The sequence below is a fragment of the Amblyomma maculatum genome, chromosome 3 (assembly GCF_055883805.1).
Source record: "Amblyomma maculatum isolate TAMU_Amacu chromosome 3, ASM5588380v1, whole genome shotgun sequence".
NCBI classification, from domain to species: Eukaryota; Metazoa; Arthropoda; class Arachnida; order Ixodida; family Ixodidae; genus Amblyomma; species Amblyomma maculatum.
In genome coordinates, this window is record NC_139346.1 from 213,421,273 (window position 1) to 213,441,600 (window position 20,328).

At 44.6% G+C, this 20,328-nt stretch overlaps 2 protein-coding genes across 3 annotated transcripts in view; one reads left to right on the top strand and one right to left on the bottom strand.

The window, feature by feature from the left end:
* Positions 1 to 2,553: 2,553 nt before the first annotated feature.
* On the bottom strand, positions 2,554 to 12,339 carry LOC146197649 (uncharacterized). Its single transcript, XM_084599554.1, has 4 exons — positions 12,181 to 12,339; positions 7,101 to 7,365; positions 6,769 to 6,865; positions 2,554 to 2,969 (listed from the first exon to the last, which is right to left on the bottom strand). The coding sequence occupies exons 1-4, from the start codon at positions 12,209 to 12,211 to the stop codon at positions 2,571 to 2,573; spliced, it is 792 nt and encodes a 263-aa protein (XP_084455680.1). The 5' UTR covers positions 12,212 to 12,339; the 3' UTR covers positions 2,554 to 2,570.
* Positions 12,340 to 13,226: 887 nt separating this feature from the next.
* Positions 13,227 to 20,328, top strand: part of cactin (cactin, spliceosome C complex subunit) — a 38,174-nt gene continuing 31,072 nt past the window's right edge. The window contains exons 1-5 of one of the 2 annotated variants that reach the window (XM_084599555.1): positions 13,227 to 13,393; positions 13,924 to 14,196; positions 14,426 to 14,495; positions 17,208 to 17,261; positions 19,877 to 20,023. In XM_084599555.1, coding sequence (XP_084455681.1) covers positions 13,290 to 13,393; positions 13,924 to 14,196; positions 14,426 to 14,495; positions 17,208 to 17,261; positions 19,877 to 20,023 — 648 coding nt within the window. In that variant the 5' untranslated portion in view covers positions 13,227 to 13,289. Of the gene's footprint in view, positions 13,394 to 13,923; positions 14,197 to 14,425; positions 14,496 to 17,207; positions 17,262 to 19,876; positions 20,024 to 20,328 lie in introns of those variants that run through there. The other variant, XM_084599556.1, reaches the window with a different exon arrangement.

The following is a 20,328-nucleotide window of genomic DNA, read 5'->3' on the forward strand; positions in this document are numbered from 1 at the left end:
GTTGTTTTGAGGAGAAGACACTTCTTATATGAAACGTCCTATCGAATCCGATACAGACAAGATATACGGTCACACCTATCTAAACTACGTGACATTCTAAAGTCACTTGTGAGGTCAGTTCGATATATATGGGTCTGTGCTGAGGCTCCAACGTTACGACCGCTAGAACACGGCAGCCACAGGTGTGGCTTCATCCCTTTAAGAAAAGGGATTAGGCGTTGGAATGAAAATCTGCACGAATGTACCGCGTGCGCTGTCAGCGTGTTCTTTGTCTGCGATGCCGAAGTGAGCTGGTAAACACTGCAGCACAACGCGATGACGCAGCTGGCAGGCCTCAGTGCATAACCGGTTTAATGCGACGATGAGCTGTTCGTGATTACATGACTAACTATTACAGTGTGGCACAACAGTCAGTGGAGACAACCCATGCTGCTCGAGGTTGTTGCAGATTTTAGGTCTTAGCTGCTCGCAGGGCAACTGACTCAGTACGCGCAGTAGCTGAATAATTTGGTAGCTTAGGATATAAAAGGCATAAATCGAGGGATCAGTTGCAGGGTCCACGGTTTATAAGAGGAACCGCAGGTGTGCGGTCAACGTTCTCGCGTCATGCCCTTAAAGACGGAGCTTAAGAGGGGCACCCGTTGTTGTTGTTTTTTCGCCATTTTTCCCACGCAACACAGGAGGCCAGTGGTATGACAGGCGTTCAGGTCAGTTGATGGCTTGACATGCTTGAGGAAAGGTATAACACGTACGCACTTCCAGGACTGTGCAATACGGTCGACCTCTAAGGAGGCGTTATAAACAGCGAGTAGCTGAGCTTTGATTACTTGCTCTAAATGAGAGTGGGCAGCGTAGCTAACACCGTCAGGTACCGGAGAGCATATGTTAATGATAATTGTCAGCACCGCATGAAACTCTTCCAAAAATAAATGGTACTGCCAGAATCTAAGTGCTTATACCAATGATAAACAGCTGTAGAGCATTATTGGCACCGATGGTCCTTTCAATGGAGCAATGATATTTGAAGAGAAGGCATCCGCTACGCTAACACAAGAGGTAATGTTATTTGTAGATATACGCACTTGAAATGATATGTAATTGCGAGGACAGACCTCTGAGGCTTCGTACAATGCGCAATGCCTTGGAGTGTGGCTTTCTAGGATCTAGCTTAGCGCAAAATTATCTCCTTTCCCGTCTTCCCAGCATGTCTAAATTTCGCTGAACATGCTCTTAGGCTCACCAAGCAACGCGCATACTATTTCTGGATAGCATATTGCGCGTTCGTTTTTCTGCTTTGCGAAAAATCGCTAGAAGTGTCTCATATACGGCATCAACAGCTGGATACGCTTTGGAAGAGTCATCATATTAGTGCTCGGCCTTTAAGCTTTGGCTGCTGCAGCACTGAAGGTTTCATATAGCATAGGTGCGAGAGATTCGATTTTCTCTACGCTCTCAGCGAAAACTTTCCAGTTCGTGTAGCGAACTTCGCGCCACTGGGAACTATAGCAAAAGTGTCACCAATCACAATAAGTGTAGATTGCTGATCGCTGTGAGATTCCGTGCCCACGGGCCATGTTATTCAAGACGACCGACAGATGAGCAGAAATCGTAGAGACGTCTAGGGCACTGCACTTTACTCCTGGATAAGTTGCCTATCAGCTGTTAAGAACAAAATTTTTGCATAGGAAAACACAAATAGTTGTCATCCTCTGGTTGTTGATTTGGCGTGCAAGCAGGACGAAGAGTGTTGAATCATATCGTTATGATGTGTGGCGCAGAGTAATACGTGCAATACGTGGGAGGCAGTCAACATCCAAACTAGCACCGAGAGAGGTATATTACACGATACACGCAATCTTGAACACTAATGGGCCCAGTAAACACATAGCAACCCTTTCACAAACCGTGTGACTGAACGGGGAGTTCAATTTACGCTGTAGACGATATATGCGGAACTCGTAGCGCCATATATTAGTCTGCCCGGGCCGCAACGAGGCCTGCAATATTGTATAAATAAATATAATTAAATAAATATTCCGACAGCTACGACCGCTAAATTGGCTCGCTCCATAGACAAGCTGCTGCAGGTTGAGGGTAGAGGAGAATTGCGGGGATCATTAGTGCAAAAAACTTGTTAGGATTTAAGAGGATGGCTTTAAAGGAACAAGATGACGTGTACACCCTCAACTGTGTATGTAGGGAAGCTTACCAAAATGCCATGTCCACAGAGCCAGCCACTCAAATAGAATGTGTGGCGCATGTTGCGCCCAATACCCTGAAGACAGTCGCAATCAAAACTGGCGCAAGGCGCAATACAAAAAAGAGTGATCATTAATGAGTCCAGTACCCAGTATGCACAACTCATCGCTACACCTAGCTATAACAAGCCGGCTAATGCATCTTATGAAGCGTTTATAGAAAGGCGGCTTTTGTGAATCGAAATATGTACTAAATCATCTACTCGTCGACCAGAAAATAGACTTTTACTGCTTACAGAAATAATAAGTTCGTTACTGTCGTTGTCGTTGCTATTGTGAGAAAAATGGCGACAGATGCAGTACTGATGTTTACTAAGACACACGCCTCAGGGGTGCCCCGAGCTGCGCGGCCGAGTCAAGAACCATCTTGACCACCTGGTCGACGCCGACGCCATGTTTCGCCTGCGTAAAGAGGGTAGGTCCCCCTTGGCGCATGCACGCAGCGTCGCGTTCCATGACGGCAAGGTCGGCGCCCACCGCCTCGGATAGGTCAGTCTTGTTGATGACAAGCAGGTCACTCTGCGTGATTCCCGGACCACCCTTGCGAGGAATCTTGTCTCCTCCGGCCACGTCGATGACATAAATGATGTAGTCAGCCAGCTCGCGGCTGAAGTTGGCCGCCAAGTTATCGCCTCCACTCTCAAGCAGTACGATTTCTGGCCGGAAGCGGCGCGTCAGCTCACGCACGGAGTCCATGTTGGCCGAGTAGTCCTGCGTGGCGGCACTGTTGTGTCCCTTTATACGTACAATGCATACTGGTGAGTATGTACAGTCAATGCTGCACCGCAGTCATCTTATAATAGTGAAGAAATGGACAGAGGTAGGAGGAATAGATGCACGACAACAAGAAAGGACAACACAATTATAACAACGATCAAAAGCAGCTGACATCACAGCAATGGCACGGCCGCTCGATAACTTCCATCGAGCAGCCGTAGCAGCGGAGTCACAATGCGTTGATTGTGTCATATTTCTGCGTTTAGCTTTCTCCTTGTTCGTTGGAGTATGAGGTATGTATGTATCTACAGGGCGGATGCTTTTGTGAGTTGACATGGCATCGGAATGAAAATCAAGCGAACATTCTTGGACTCTAGAAAGACGGACGAGTGGTGGCGTGTAACTAAAATTTTATTGCTTAGAGGGCGGAAATATGCAAGGCTAGCACAAGAAAGGACAACACAACACAACTATAACAACAATTTCTGCTGACAACCACGGCAATGCAGTCACAGTGCGTTGATTTTGTCGTATTTCGGCGTTTAGCTTTCTCCTTCTTTGTTGGAGTGTGACGTATGTATTTCCTGGGTCCCAGTCACAAACATTTAACAGCAAGTCAGAAGATCGCCCTTCCGCTCCCCATGGAATTCCCTTCCGTTTCATGAAGTACCCCACAAACGAAGCCCATGGCGCGCTCATCGCTCTGCCTTCACTCCAATACGGATGGGCTGTCATGAACATCATCGTCATCATCAGCCGGACTATGTCCGCTGCAGGGCGAATGCCTCTCCCATCTTCCTCCAATTAACCCGGTCCTGTGCTAGCTGCATCCACTTGACCCCTGTGAACTTCTTAACCTCATCCGCCCACCTAACTTTCTTCCGCCTCCTGCTACACTTTCCTTCCCTTGGGATCCAGTTTGTTACCTTAAGCGACCATAGGTTGTCCTCTCTTCTCACTGCCCATGCCCATTTCTTCTTCTTTATTTCCACTAGAATGTCAGTAATTTGAGTTATTTCTCTGGCCCACTCTGCACGCTTCCTATCTCTTAATGTTACCCCTACCATATTTCGTTCCATAACCCTCTGCGTTGTACTCAACGTACCCTCCACTTTTCAGCCCCATAGGTGAGTACAGGTAAGATGCATCTGTTGTGTACTTTCCTCTTGAGCGATACCGGTAATCTGCTAGCCATAATCTCCAAGGGCTTGCCAAATGCATTCCATCCCAATCTTATTCTCCTTGTTATTTCTTTTTCATGGTCCGGATCTGCGGTTACTACCTATCCTAAGCAGACATATTCGCCTACTACTTCCAGTGCTTTGATACCTAACGTAAACTGCTGTTCCTTCCCGAGGCTGTTGAACATTACCTTAGCCTTCTGCATATTGATTTTCAAGCCTACCTTTCTACTTTTCCGTTCTAGATCACCGATCATTATTTGCAGTTCATCACCTGAGTTACTTAAAAAGGCAATGTCATCAGCAAATCGCAGATTACTGAGATATTCTCCATCTATCATGTCTCCTTGCCTAACACCTTTCTTTATCTGAATTTTGTTACTTTTTTTATGCAGAACTATGGTTGTTGTGCAGCCACTATATATATATATATATATATATATATATATATATATATATATATATATATATATATATATATATATCTTCCAGCACTTTCACGTACGGCTCGTCTACACTCTGATTTCGCAACGCCTTCACGACCACCGAGGTTTGTACTGAGTGAAATGCTTTTTAGTAATCAATTAATTCTATGTATAAAGGCTGGTTATATTCTGAGCACTTTTCTATAACCATGGTTGATGGTATGGATATGGTCGATAGTAGAGTACCGTTTCCGAAAACCTGCTTGATCATTGCTTGATTGCAGTCTAAAGTTGCCCTGATTCTATTAGCGATTGCTTCAGTAAATACCTTATACGTAACAGACAGTAAGCTGAATGGTCATTTTGCAGGTCCTTAGCGTCCCCTTTCTTATGAATTAAGATCATGATCATACCAGTCATATTTATAGCGGAAACTTTTATAGAATTGGCGTAGACATAAGCTCAGCATTCTACCCTAGCATCTGTAGCATCTGTGGCATATGTAGCATCTGTAGCATCAACCGTAGGATCCTAATTAATTACTTAATTATATTATTTGTTAAGTATTTCAGTTCAACTGAGTTGAAATTGTGATTGAATTGAATATGTGCCACCTGTTACCTGTATCCGACGCAGTGTTAAGAGGGTATGGCCCCTTTTTCACTTGTAAAAGAGGAAAGGAAGAGGCTTGAACGTATACCTATACCATGGGCGGAGAAGATTCCGATGGAGCGGAGGAATAATGCAAAATCTAGTATTGGTTGCCACGGGAGAAATTCGACGGTTGGCGAACACTGTGGAAGATGCAATGCCAATCAGCCAACGACAATCAGTATTCGATGATTTCTGATCTCGGCCGGTAAACTTGGATCTGATTTTTTTTTAAGCTTCTCTCGTGCCCGAAACACGACACTTGTACGCGTATTACAACCTGCGCCTGGTCAAAGCAAAGCATTGACATCTGCGCAGAATGAGTGCTGATGGAACTGTCGGTAGCCTTTTCATCTTGCTATTCGGGTCTGAAGTGAGAGTAAACCTCTTCCATCAACCACGCCACCTGCAGAAGCCACCACTTATATGCGCTCTGCATGCGTTTCTTAAATACAAAAGAACTAGAAGGCCTTCGAAGTCTGAAATGAAGTTGAGTCACTACAGCAAACATAAAAGACTTCTGTATTTATTTTCCTGCGGCTACCTTGGGTTCTTTAACGTGGGGCATTAGTACACATAAAAAAAATGGGGCGGTCAAGATTATCCGAAGCTCTCTATTACGGCATTTCTCATATATATCCTGAGTGATTTTGGGCCATAAACCCCCGAAACTGTATACTTTGTCTTGCCATAAACAAAACCCTCGCACCGGTCACTCATCATGTCAATGGAATTGCGCGCTTTATGCGCCGAGATGCTCCACAAAGCCATCTTAACCGATGTTAATTTGGACATGAAAAGCTAAATATTTTTCAAATGGAAATGCTGCGGGTTACGAATGTGAATTTCTGCTGGTGGTCACACAGAGCGAAGAGCACCGCTTAAATTTTGTTCGCGTCGGCGTAATAGTCAGGTACAGAAGTATGTTTTACATAATTTTTGATCATTATAGTGATGAGCAGAAGTTTCCATTAGAAAGTTTTGTATTGTAAAAAGAGACCAGAATCATACATTTCGCGCAGCCTGTCGCAAGTTTTTGTACTCTTATAGACATACAAGTTTCAGGCAGCTCTACGCGCGATGACAAAACGAACGCTCAAGTTCACGTAGCTGAGGCTGGTGCCAACACTTGCGAGGGGCCGCAGTTATTTCTTTTCTTCTCGGGCGTCGTGCGGATTCTTCAACGCGAGCGAAAAGAGAGAGGAAAAAATGCCTCATTTAGGGGTTTATCCATGTGCTTGTTTGCTTGTTTTGTTGTTTGTTTTATCGACCCCATGACTTTTTAATGACCGTTTATTGCCTGTTCCGTAAGGTTTGAAGTACAACTCTTAGTCATTTATTCATTTCTCAAAAACAAGAGCATTCTAACTTGCTCTGCTCTGCTATTAATGGCAGTGCTTACGTCTTGCTTTGACAAAAATATACCACGCATCGTATATACAGGCGTCACTGCCACCCTCTGCATGCGCACACACCACAAGGAGCCAGAGCCTAAAGAAGCGAACTTTGCTCGAGTTAGGCTGATCAAGAATGTACCTCACGGATAGCGGCGTGTGGGCATCCCCCGGTCTCAATGGCGCGCATGCGTTCCTCAGGCAAGGCTTCGTTGCGGCACAGGAACTCCCAGTCCTCCCTGGAGCGCCAACAAGCAAGCATTTCACACTGAATTAAACAATGCTGGGCGGAAAAGCTGCTTCCTTGTGCGAGAGCTAACGACCATTACCCCCCCCCCCCCCCCCCCCCCCATCCAGGTCAAACACACTTGTCATTTCCACAAGGTTTGACATAAGGAGCAAGATACCCATGACCCTCTGGGAGAATCTACTGAGCCTGCTGCGGTTTCGATGGAATAAAATGTGTGGGCTCACTTGGTGAATATATCGTTGGTGACAGCGCAGACGCTGTGCTGGTCGCGCAGTTTGCGGCACAGGGCCAGCATGAGTGCCGTCTTCCCCGAGCCCACGGGCCCGCCCACTCCCACGGTGAAGGCCCGCTGGTCCCAGTCATCCCGGGTACGGAGGGCCTCGCGGTGCGTGAAGCTGCCCGGTCCGTCCATCAGCTCGTGCGTGTGGCCCCCAGGGCCTCCATGGCTATGGCCGTGACCAGAGGACTGATTGCTCAGCCCACTGCCAGCTGCATACCCGCGCATGGAGAAAAAAGGATCAAGACCCGGACGAGCTATACTTGTTCATTAAATGAATGCTATAGGGAATATGCGAACTTTAACAACCTCCACAAAGGATACGAACCCTTTAACTGTGACTCAATGCCCCCATCCTCACTCTCGTGTCTTGATTTTGAGAAAAAGGGTAACAGTAATTCTGTATTCTGTTTTAGAGCTTAGCTCTTCGGCCCTTGTTCCTGGCTCGAGCAGCGTTGGCCAAGGCGTAAAAGCTGGGAAGTAAAATTGCGCGAAAGACGGGTCTGAAGGAACACACAGCAAAACAATAATTGTGCCTGTTGTTCCTTCAGGTCTGTCTTTTCGCGCAGTTTTACTCGTTCGCTTCAAATGAACCAACTAGACCATCAGGGCGTCTTCACTCTGTGCCTATGCGACCAGCCTATCACAGTTGGCACTGACCGCAAGATTCCGCTCGGCCTCCAAAAACGCACCGTGATCACCTGGAACCCAAACGTCTCGGACAGTCTGGTGAGTGTCCGCGGGAAGCAGAGCCAATCCCCACCGGCCGGCCGCCAGGTAGGTGGCAAAGCGGGGAATTGTAATGATGGAGATGGATGGGAAAGGAAGAGAGAATCTTAATTCTCCTTGTTAGGGTGGCTATAGCCAACATATCCTTGTCTAGCGTTCGTGCAGTCCCCATGTCAAATGAGGATGCAGTTAGTGATAGTGATAATGATGGTAGTAGTGACGCATGATGATGACTGCATTTAGTAATAAAGATAATTGTTTGGTTTGGTTTGTGGGATTTAACGTCCCAAAGCAACTCAGGCTATAAAAGACGCCGTAGTGGAGGACTCTGGAGATTTCGACCACCTGGGGTTCTTTAACGTGCACTGACATCGCACAGCACACGGGCGTCTCGCTTTTCGCCTCCATCGAAAAGCTGCTACCGAGGCCGGGATTCGATCCCGCGTCCTTGGGAACAGTAGTTGAGCGCCGTAACCACTGCGCCACCCCGGCGGGGTAATAAAGTTAATGATGGTATATAGCGATGACAACGGTGCATTTAGTTTACAATGATGATAGTAGAGCTTGTGATGATGATGACAGTACAGATGAAAATGAGTAAGTGAACACAGTTCTGTAAAGTGGTTTTTGACGTTTTCGCTCTTAAGCAGACTTAACGGGTCCAGACACTCAGCGTCCCCGTGTCTTACCTGCGGGACTCCAACAGTAAGCGTGTCGTTGATTTTGTTGCAATCTTTAGAATGATCGTTGTAAACATCGATCGCAGACAGCGCGGCAATCGTTGTATGACTGTTCGTCGAAGCCTGGTCATTATTGCCCTGTCAGTATGGCGCAGTCTTCCGTAGGTGTTATTTTTAATTAATTTATTTATTTATTTATTTATTTATTTATTTATTTATTTATTTATTTATTTATTTATTTATTTATTTCACCTGTACAACTGGAGGCATCCCCTGGAAAAAAAAAAACTGCTTTTGCAGCTTGACAGGGCCCGGAGAACCCTTACGGTGTTCCGTCTATTCGTAGCGCTTACCGGCCTGGCAACTTTTCGCATCTAGTGTTGCCTGCCTGTACGCAGCATTTCTCTGAACATTGTCTCCAGCTCAAGCTCCGATCTTAGGGAGCGTTCGGATGAGGCGACTCTGATGCCCATACGTTTTATTTGACATTTTAAACCAGGTTTCCCCGAAGCAGTAGAAATTAGAATCTAATGCAATTTCCCCGAGCTTTGAATAAGAAGAGGGAAGCTTTTACTAATCGTGCAGGGAAATCGAATCACCAGAGCGTTACATTCGCTCTTGCTGGTGGTTCGCACTTCAGTGGAGGTTGTATCTGGAAATTCCCCTCACAAGATTAGGGGTTACCTTGCCAGTTCCCCCTCTTTACTCTTTCGATGCGAGCGCCAGGTTTTCTTTGTAGAGTCTTATTTTTTACATACTTAACGACTTTTTTTTTTTATTGCAAACGGCAGATTTTCGCGCTAACTGTACTCAACAATATTACAAAATTTTCAATGCTCAATTGTTAAATTTATTTTTCAGAATCAAGTATATAATATTTTAAATTTATTAATTTGTTCATTCATTTACCTGTCATTCATAAACGTTTATTCCCCCTCAACCTTGCCTATATTTCAATCATCCTTTACGGTATATCCCTCAACAAACCCAGGTCAATCCCTCTTTGTGGATATGTGCCGTGTCAATAGAAGCGAACAGCAACAAAAAATGATCTGCCATTTGCTATAATGGTTTGGTCTGTGGGGTTTAACGTCCCGAAGCAACTCAGCCTATGAGAGACGCGCCATTTGTCATAAGGTCATCAACAATAGCAACATGCATACATGTTAGAAAACGTAGGCTGGAGCTTTCCTCCACTCGCCTTGCCCCCAGCTTCTGCTAATCTACCACATGAGGGACATCACAGCGAGCGTTGTGGAGTTCTGCAATAAGATGACTCCCATTTATGCCTGAGATCGTAAAATTTACTCCATTCTATATCTCTTCCTCAAAAGAAGACGGGTAGATAAGATGCACACAACCTTGTTAAAAAGCACGGTCACCAGTAGGAACTCTCGCCCCTATACACGTCCTGACATGTTACAGAATACTCTTCTGTGAACGATAAGGTCCAGCCTATTTACTTACGGTGTTCCGTCTATGTGAAACTTCTGGGCGCGCTATAAATGCAGCGCAATAAAAGTAGCTTCTCAATATGATAAAGAGTTTTTGGCGCGCTAGCATGGACATTCTGCAACTTCGCCGTTGTGTGTTCTTCTGAAGCATCTGACAGGAGCTGCCAACTTGGCCAGCACTTTTGAGACAGAAATCGAACCCATCGGGTCCCGGTCATGAACCCCGAGCCAAACGCGCTACTAAGGCGGGGAATTGGAGGGGTTAAACACTACTATGTCACCTAAGGTCGTCGTCCTCACCGCTACTGACAGCTAGTAGTTTTCTAGTCGCATGGCCGGTTAATGACTGATCGAGGTTCGTGTGACATACAAAGGTCATGGCTCAATTGGCAGGAGCTGCCAATTGGCAACACTCTTGATATGAAAATGAAACCGACTGTGACCTTTGTGTCGCAACTCTTACACGCTATACTCCCATCATGCAGGCATTTTTGTTCGGCTTGGTTAAAGCGGTGCTTCTTATTATCTATGTCGGGTGGTAGATCACAACTGTTGGCTAATGAATATGTGCAATTCGAAACCTAAGGGTTACGCGGGAGTGCTAATGTACATAATTCACATTTGGCCGAACGACGCTGAATCGGTTGTCGTTTTATTCGTCCGCTATAGTACTTGAGCGTTTGGAAACGATAGTAAGCTTACTTGAGTCTTTTTATCTCTTATTTTGGAAAATTAGATCTGCACCGGGCAGGGCACGTGACAGGAAGGCCATATTTATCTGCATTAGAGGCCCACAGCTTAAGCACATTTCCTACAGAGGAGAGCGGAAGCAGGGGATCACGATACGACAGTCGTGCGTGTACCAGGTAAATGAACACTAAAAGCGTTAAAGAAATTAAGAATAATGGAGTGAATAAATAAGTAGGTTACCATGACCAATATTTTCTTTTTTGCCTGATCAGCGCTTTTTGGTTCACAGTATTGCATTCACTAAACATGTAATTTGTTAATTGACATTAGCGCTAAAACGCAACTGAATTCGTTGTGGTTTATGCAAAAAAAAAAAAAACATTTTTTTTTAAAGAAGCTTTTCCTTGTTGCATTGCTAGGTTCGCTGATCATCACCATTACAGGTAAGAACAGCGATGATAACTATTTTCCAGAGCCCTAATGTTCTTGTTTTCTAATTATTCCAGTATTTGCTACGTAAGCTTTTAAAATCTTTTCCCACAGTAATGCAAAGCAAATCTACAAGGCACAATCTTGAAATTCACAGGCGAATTCCAAGCAGACTTCAAGAAGATATTCAGCTCACCTCATGAGTAGTAGATAAGCGCACTGGCGGATCAGGTGTCTCGCAAAGCCCCAGTGAGCATGAAGAACTTGCTTAATAAATATGGCGCTCTGTGTGGGCGGTCCTATTTATGCGCACCGAAATTAAGACATTGCTCCGACAACGGGTAGAACTTACATGCCAGATTTATGCATGTGCGAAGTGCAGCAGCTCTTCTGTATTTGGCCCCGTGAACCTTTCGAAGATTTGGCGCCGCGGCTCACACTTCAACAAATGATGTTCCCTCTAGCAACGCCAGTATATTATTGGTTAATTTTATCTGTTCTCATTATTTTCGTAGTTATACTGGTAAGATGGAATGGGTGACCGCCGGGACTTGAGACTGCGAACTTGACATCATGTAAAAGGGGGGGGGGGGGGGGGGGGGAGAAGATTACAGGGTTTAACGCACCGTGGCGACTTATTAATTATGAGAAGACAAAGAGACACAAGGAGAAGGAGAGAAGGGCATTCTCCGGCACTTGCAGCAGGAACAACTACTGAAATTCGCGCTAGACAAACTACATGGTTCAAATCGCCGGAACGGAATATAGTGTGAGCAGCTATAAGCATCAGAGAAAACAAAAGAGAAAGGAAAGCAACAATGCGCGAATTCGCAGCATGACTAGCAAATGGTGATTTCTTTTCTGTCGTCCTTGCAAATGACCTACAGCGTAAAGCATGTCATACTGAAAACACAAGTACAGTGGCAAAGTGCGTGCTAATACTGCATAAGAATCACACATTGGCAGCCACAGGCTGAATTTCACGCGTCTCACACAGAGTGCGCTTAATTCTCGACCAGCACAAGAAATTTAGACATTGACAAACCTTGAAGAAAGGTGCAGGAGTCATGAGACATATTTACGGCAAGGTACACAGGCGCTCAAGCTCAGACGACGGCGCGTCTTCAAGGAGTGCGACTCTCCTGCGTTGCTGATAGTGGTCATTGGGCTGATAAGCACCTCGAGAAGATGATAGCGCTTCAAGTTCAGCAGTGTCCTGCGCGGCGTCCTGCAGTAGACGTCGCCCTCGCGAGAGATTTTCAAACACCAGCTAGTCAAGGGCGGCGACCGCACAAGTGACCTTGCACATAACACATTATGACGAAGGCGAATGCTATGTTGCCATCAATATACTAGCACAAAAAAATGCGAATAGTACAGGTGGTCCGCAACGACCTTCACCATAAACTTTCTAAGCAAATCTACGGCTGTGGTTGTCGCTATTTTTTGTGTATGCCAAGCTGTCAACAAAAAATGTTCGGCGGTAATCTCGGACTGATGCGCCGTCATTCTCCATGCGACTGGCTAACGTGCATGACGGCGCATGCGAGCGCGTAAATTTGAGTTAGCTTTTGTGTTGTAGCAGCAGCTTTACTATCACAAAAGTTTTCAAGCCTTTTCACCGAGTGTCTTCAATTTGTGTCATAGCTTGCATGGGCATATATTTGTTAATTTTTTTGTCATCTTTATTCGGCATTACAGAACATGCTTTGACATGTGCCGAAGGACGAAGTATCACGTCATTCCGGGATCGTCAGCTGCAGGCATCCATGCCTCGTAACATGAATTTTAACGTGAATTAATGTGCAGCAAAGCACGTTGAAGAAGTGTTATCATCCTCTTCAAGTCAGAAGCACCAAACTGACCTAGCACAAATTCTTCAAATTTGAACTTAGCGCGCATATACTGCGAACCAACCACATCCAACCATGCACTGCTGATCCAGCTTAAAACGCTTATTAGTCTGCATTACATAATACTAGTCAGTGTAACAACTAGTGTTATATTAAAACAAAAGTATAGATTAATTTTTTGATAAACTTGACATTAAAAGATTAAACAGCGAATGCATAAGCTATCATCATCAAAGCACTAGGAGCTGAAAAATGGCCGCTTCCTGTGCGATGTGCGAACGTACTCCACAAGCGAAGTAAAATGGAGAGTTCAAGAAGCAAGCGCAGATCGCGATCCAGATCTCGGTCGCGACATCAAACTGAACGACGGTCGCGACATCAGAGCGAACGGAAAAAGCATAAACGGTAAGAGCGCCGTGCCTGTTTACCCAGGTTGTCTAATGTGCGCAGCCAGATTCGGGCTGCTGTCTTTTTCGTTTCTCTGATCATTTAAGCGACTGTGGCCTTAAAACACGTAATTGTTTTTACAGGGAAAGTAAAAGCGAGGGCCGTGAGCATTGCCTCTGTCTCTTTATTGCTCTCATATGTTCTTATAGGACTAAAGTAGCAAGACTGGAAACGGAAACTACATTGCTCAAGATTATGTATCCGTGGGCTGTGGGGTTGTAGTGAAACTGAGACACAAAACTGTGCGGTAAGGCGAACTAGCAGTAACTAAATCTCTCAGAAAGCTTCGCGTGCCTGTAATCTTTTTGCATAATGCTGCATGCGGATGGTCGGGTAGCTTGCCATGGCTGTCTCAAAGGAATGGAACAGCTATAAAGCTGTGTACGGATTTCTCGATATTTCGAACCGCTGTGTCAGTGCTATGTGGTGTTGTTGAATATCTGTCCCTTCTTTTCATATGTACTTTTTTTTTTTTTTCTGCTTACAAGCCGGTCACCTGTCTCATCCGTGCGATCGAAGGATAAAAAGCGCTCTCGGAGCAGACATACAGACAGCGATGAGTGGAGAAGCCGAAAGCACCGCGAGCGGCGACGTTCTTCCAGCAGTAGCAGCAGCAGCAGCAGCAGCAGCAGCAGCAGCAGCAGCAGCAGCAGCACGTCCAGTCCGTCGAGCAGCAGGGAACGCAAGTCCAGAAAGAGTACTGTCATTCCTCTCATTGAAGAATTGGAAAAAGAACGGCAGCGCCTCAAGCTGGAAAAAAAGTGAGGGCCATTCTTCATCCTAAAGGTGTTAAATACGGTACTCACGAGTAGAAATCTAAAAGAAATATTTGCTGTGTGCTGGGACATTTACCTTGCCTTGGTTTCTCGTTACTCGTAACATTTTGCACACTTATGTTTAAAAGAAATTCTAATTTAATCCAGAATTTGGCAGCTTGTTCATATATTACAGGACCATAAAACCTTTTCTGTACCTACTATCTTTTTCCAGAAAAGCAAAGGAAGCAATGAAAGCGGCTGAAACGCCTGAGCAGAAACGCCTTCGGCGACTTGCTAAGAAGGTAACATTTCTTTTGCATGGTTTCTGCATTTGTCAGCCAGGAAAGATTGTACTTCCTGGTGTTTTTGAAGATGTCTTGAACTCTAAATTTGTTACAAAGTCTTTATGTTTTTCTGGATTCACTGTACTTCCACCAACCTGTTGCAGATGTCATCAATACTTTCCTTTTGTCAGGGTCATTACCAGGGTGCTAGTTATTTATTCTGGTTTTCCAGCTGGTTTCCAGAGAGCTGGGAATTATTTTTGATTAGCGTGTGTATTCTTAATTGCGGTGGTATCTTAACCTTTTATCCTTTTTTGCATGCACACAAGTTTAAAGGGGCGCAGTGAAGTTTGTCAGGCCGCTAATTCCAGGTTCTTTGCACCATGCCGACATCAGTTCAAAAAGAATTACAAAAATTGGCGTGCGGAAACTAGAGTTATTCGGTTTATAAAATTCTAAATACAAGAAAAAAAGAACAGTGCGTTTGTGCTGGTATGAGAGCAAGCCCATCTTCCATTTCGCTCGCCCAGCACTCGACTTGGGCGGAACCTGTGAGAAGCGCAGCTTTCTACTGACATATTGGAAGCTATCCATCATGGTTGCCAGTCCAACTCAACCTGTAGCCGCATTTATTGGCAGCGTCGTTACCATGGTAAGGACGCTGCGAAGCTGTGTTATGAGGACCGGCTTCTCCGTCTGCCAAAACTAGCCTTAGCCCACCAGACGCTCCATCTTTGCGGGGGTGTTGACGAGGTGGATCCGACGGTCAGCAAATCTGCTTCGCTGTTTTGGTGTTCCGCCGGCGTCTATCACTGCTGGTGCCGCGGATCACTCAAGCGCTATTTGTACGAAAGTTCAAGGAGAAGTGCGAAAGGTGGAGACAGAGGAATGACGTACAGAAGCTAAGGCGAAGCCTACTCTGGACCTGTACAGGGCCAGCAATGAGGTCATCTGCCGTGAACGACTATATGACAACTCCCAGGGCAGTGGCCTGCTGGCGAAAGCCCGCTGCGGAATGCTGCGGACTCGGGTGTGGCGAGAGCGTTTTATTAGCGATCTCGATACAACCTGTGCCATCTGTGGAGTGCGGGCAGAAACATCAGCCACATGATTTTGGAGTGTCCAGCGATTTTGCCGACCTCCGAGATCTGAATGTTGTCAGCTGCCTTGGTATTTAAGGAGCCTGCGGGAGGGGAGCCCGCAAAGCAGCGTCTCGAATTCCGGTGGCAACGGGGAGCCCTGCGACCTCGGCGGCGTTTGGCGATGGCTGTGTGACTTTAGTGCTTGTGACCGTAGAGCCTGGACAGCGAATTGGTGGACTCTTCTCTTTTTTCTCTGTTCTTATTTTTTATTTTTGGCTCTGCTGGGCCAGAATGCAGCGGCGACTCACTACAGAAGGCAAAGCCATCATCACCATCATCACAGCAAGTAGATGCTCCACCGCGCTTGTTGACAACACCACATTTACCCGAGTTTAGAGTCTATTCTTTACAAGCACTTCAAGAACACACGCGGAACTAAAAGACCTTTTATTTGTTCTCTGCATAGTTACTTGAAGAACATTCGATTCTAAAATCTAAAGTGCGTGCTTAACCAATCAGCGAAGCAGAAGCAGCGTCCAAGCGAGATGAAAGCGTCATGTTCGTTAAGGAGCGCCGTCGTGTGTCACTCGCATCGGTGTCAAAACACTGATTATTGAAGCGGATTAAAATATTAGGCGCTATGATTTCGCCATTATGATTGGGCTTTGGGGCATCGGGAAGGTGTAAAGAACCTAGAGGCCGGCTGGAATTAGTGGTCTGGCAAACGTCACGGCGCGCCTTTAAGCTACAAATGCGGAGAGGGTGCAAGCATCCTTTTGCTGTTATTCTAATTTCATTTAGAGTGCACAGTAACCCGGCAGATGCCATGGGCACATTTTCACGAGTTTGCTTCGTCGATTTTGCAAAGTTTACATGCATGGCATCGGCAGCATAGAGCTGCCTTTGACCACATCATCACCACTGCATTTTAAATATAATTACTTGCTCAGAATCATGTCTCATTTTCAGTGTGTGCATTCTCACCAAAACCTTACGGTATGAGGGACATTTATTTTATATTTGTTATTGTCAAGCTTTCAGCGTAACTGCATTCTGTGGATTAGTATCATCACAACTGGCTTTAAGAAGAAGCTTGGTTATGGTCATGATAGAAGTGACTCTGGGCAAAAGAGTTTTCCAGCTTTCTGTTGACTTGCGCATTTCTTTCACATGTTTAATTATTTTCCATCTCGATAAAATAAAGGCTTTTTAAAGCTCTTAGCAGCAGCATGCATCTGTTGCGAGCAAGTTGCAAATCGCGTTTTTTTTAAACTAGTTAATTTTTTTTTTTCCTTTTGTTCTCTGAAGGTACTGTGAACCCTTGTTCCACCTCATTAAAATATGGCATTCGTTTCACGTTCCAATACCAGTTTACAGATTCCCCTTTAATGCTTTATAACTGTTATTATTGATAAACGTTGCAGGAGTACATCTTTCACACTTAGGTAGAAGCAGTATGTAGTGACCGAAATTCACTGGTAACGGAATATGTCAGTTTTGATATTCACTAGAAAGGTTCAGCTCTGTTGTGAAGGTGTCATTAATGTATGCTTTGATTCACCTTCTATGCAATCATACGTATAGGGCGAAAATGCATATAGTGTCTAAATTTTGTGCTTCTTTTGGGCCTGCATACTTTGCTTTCCAGGAGGCCAAGGAACGTAAAAGAAAAGCAGAGATGGGCTGGGATGAAGAATATCTGGTAAGGAAATTCACAGATGCCCAGTGCTGTGTGCTGAATTGTTAACTGCAGAGTTAAAACTTGCCAGAAGCTTTCATTATAACGTCTATTTAATATGTACTAAATTTATTTGCAGCAAGCATCATGATGTGTGCAGGCTGCACTTATCTTTCTTGTGTAGTCGAGAAGCAGCACAGGTACGGGGCTTCACTTGGTTGGTGTTTGATCGAGAAAATGCTCTGAGCAATGTTACTAATATACCTGCTTCCATAATACTGTCACTGAATGCTAAACATATTGCGATGGGCATAGTTAAGCTGGCCAATGCAAAAGCACTACTCACTTCTGCGCTGCCAATTAGCTCATAAGTTTTTCTGCACACCACAGCAATACATCTTTGGTGCAGACCAGAATTTTTAAATGATACAGGCTGAACAATTAGCAGCGGCAGTGCTCTTGGCGTATATTATGCATATTGTTCACAGCACTGAACTCAGCTGCTTCTTTTCCTTTAGTTGTTACCGCATCCCTTGATGATGTAGTGGTGCCCTGAACACCTCTTGAATTCTCAGGGGGATGACGTGAAGTGTCTAAGCTATGATAGAGGTTACAACGAGCCTACAGAAAGATGGCATCAGATGCCTAGATTTGAGAGTATGCATGAGGCAGTCTCAATTCGAAAGTATAGCATCCTGGTCTATAATAACTGGCTTACAACTGCCATCACTTATTGTTTATTTAAATGCCACAGGTTGAAATCAGATCTACAGAACTTCCCAAATGCTACTAATTAATGCCTTGTGAGACAGTCATTGACTTGAACTATGTGCAGTGTATACTTCCTGAAACCTACACATCCCACAGACCTTGCAAATGTACTGTATTAAGAGTTGTTATCAGGCTGGTTGGTTTGTTCTTTGTAATTGCATGAAGGCTTCCACAAAAACATTATGACACCCTAAGAGATGGCTTTACACGAAACGTGCAACTAAAGTTGTTAGTCGGGCGTAGGCTTGTCCGGTCTTTCTGTGGTGTCATAGCTTAAAGGAACTTTGATTTGGGCAAGGTGGTTCAACATGTTTAAGGCAGGAAGTTATAGCTCGAATAAAGACAGACACAGACAGAAACGACCCAGGACAGGCGCTAACTTCATCTAACTTTATTTGCTGAGCAGCTAGCAAATATATAGCAATCAAGGCATGCGCAGAAACGGGGACAATTTAGTGTCAACCAAGGCATGCAAGATAACACATTTTGGTCTTCGATACATCGGTGACCCTTTCGAAGACTGAGATGTCTTATCTGCACATTTTAGTTGACACTACTACATAGTCGTAGTTTCTGCACATGCCTTGATTGCTATATATTTGCTGGCTGCTCAGCAAATAAAGTTGGATGAAGTTAGCACCTGTCCTGTATCTTTCCATTCTTAAAAAAGTGCATGTTTTTTTTTGCTGAAATCTTAATGGTGTATACTTATAAACGTAACGGGCTTCATGGCTGTCTTGGTCCCTATTCAGAAATATCAGGGTGAACAGGCTTTCTTAGCAGAGTAGAAATGTCAAATGTTATTGTCGTTGCACTGTTGCTTTTTTCGTGAATTAGTCTATGTTGTTTGTAGTAAATGAATCAGTAATTTGACTTCCAGTAGTTTTTTTTATTTTCTTCGCGTTTCTTTTTTGTGTGTGTGTTCTTTCATGTTTCGTTGTGAACACATCAGCAGCGAAACTGACGCATATCTTTATATGTTCTTCATAGCGAAGTGCATACCCTTAATATAGAAATATCTTGTGCACCACTTTGTAGTGGTGCAAAGAAAGTGCAGTGCTTTGCTGTTTATACTCTGAAGGGACAAAGTACGAGTTCACTAAGCATGGCATCCACTGTGCAGCTGTGGTGAAATGTGGTACCTTAAGCTAGTCGAATTCAAGCTGCTCAGTCTTGCATGTATGACGCTTTAATGCGCAGCTTCTTTTCTGCTTGGCAGCTGTCTCTCTGATGCGAGGAAATTCCGGGGTGTATCAGTTCTTGCTGCTAAGGTCAGGTTCCAGCTATACCACTGGTTCATGGTTACTATATCTGCTTTGAAAAGAAGAAATGCAACAGATTACTAGTAATTGATTGCTGAAAAATAATTCTGGTGGCAAGAATGTTACACCTTAATTGCACTAGAAAATTTGAAATACTTGAATTTATTGCAATTTATTACAAGTAATCAAGTATTCTTGTGACAGCACGAAGTTGCAAAGTAGGCTTGGTCTGACTTATAGTCGATTCATAATCATCGTAATAAACCAACTGATGCGAGACAAAGCATTGTCATAGCTATGTACTTTGCTAATATTTTTTGCCTTTTGAAATTCACATTGGGGTTGCAAGCATCAGTAGTAAATACATTGATCATCTTCAGTTGAGAAATAGTTGCCTAAGCGTGGGTGATGCAACATACTGCAAGGAACTGGATGGCAAAGAAAGAGAGCCAAGGTTATTGGAACGGTACCAGCTGCTCATTTCTTTGGTCTTTATGAGCTTTATGTGAGCCACGAATCCATCCAGACACTGTGCTTTAGCATTGCTCTCTTCACAGGTGTTGCATTGTGAAGCATTTGCCCTGACTCCCGGCTGTTGTGTTGCAGGGTTACACTAACACTGACAACCCATTTGGCGATGCCAACTTACTTAAGTCATTCAAATGGGAGAAGAAGTATGAGCGGGAAGGGCTCAAGAATGTCTCAGAGGAAGAGCTTGAGCGAAGGAATCGGCTCAAGCTGGAGGAGAACAGGGTGAGAACAGCTGTTGCAGTACCTTGTTCTAACCAGAACTAAGAGTAATCTAAAATGACACTGACCAGACATGAACCTCGCTTGCATAAAACATGCTAGCAGTTAATCATATAGGCATGCTTTTGTTCAAAAGTCCATTTGTCTAGTAAACTTAAACTTTTGCTTGGCTCTGAAGGCGTACGTTCAGATGTCTAGATCACTTAGTGCACTGTGTTGAATTTTCGTAACCTGTTTGTCAAGAAGTACATCAGTGTATTCCTTGTCAGCGAAACAAATAGAACTGTGTTGTGCTTTTATGCAATGCA

What these genes read in the sequence shown, in the direction of transcription:
- LOC146197649 (XM_084599554.1), bottom strand. Translation starts at nt 12,211, where the DNA reads ATGTCTCATGACTCCTGCACCTTTCTTCAAG. An exon ending in CTCCTGCACCTTTCTTCAAG is followed by an intron (nt 7,366 to 12,180) that starts GTTTGTCAATGT and finishes GCGGGTATGCAG; the next exon opens with CTGGCAGTGGGCTGAGCAAT. An exon ending in ACCAACGATATATTCACCAA is followed by an intron (nt 6,866 to 7,100) that starts GTGAGCCCACAC and finishes TTGGCGCTCCAG; the next exon opens with GGAGGACTGGGAGTTCCTGT.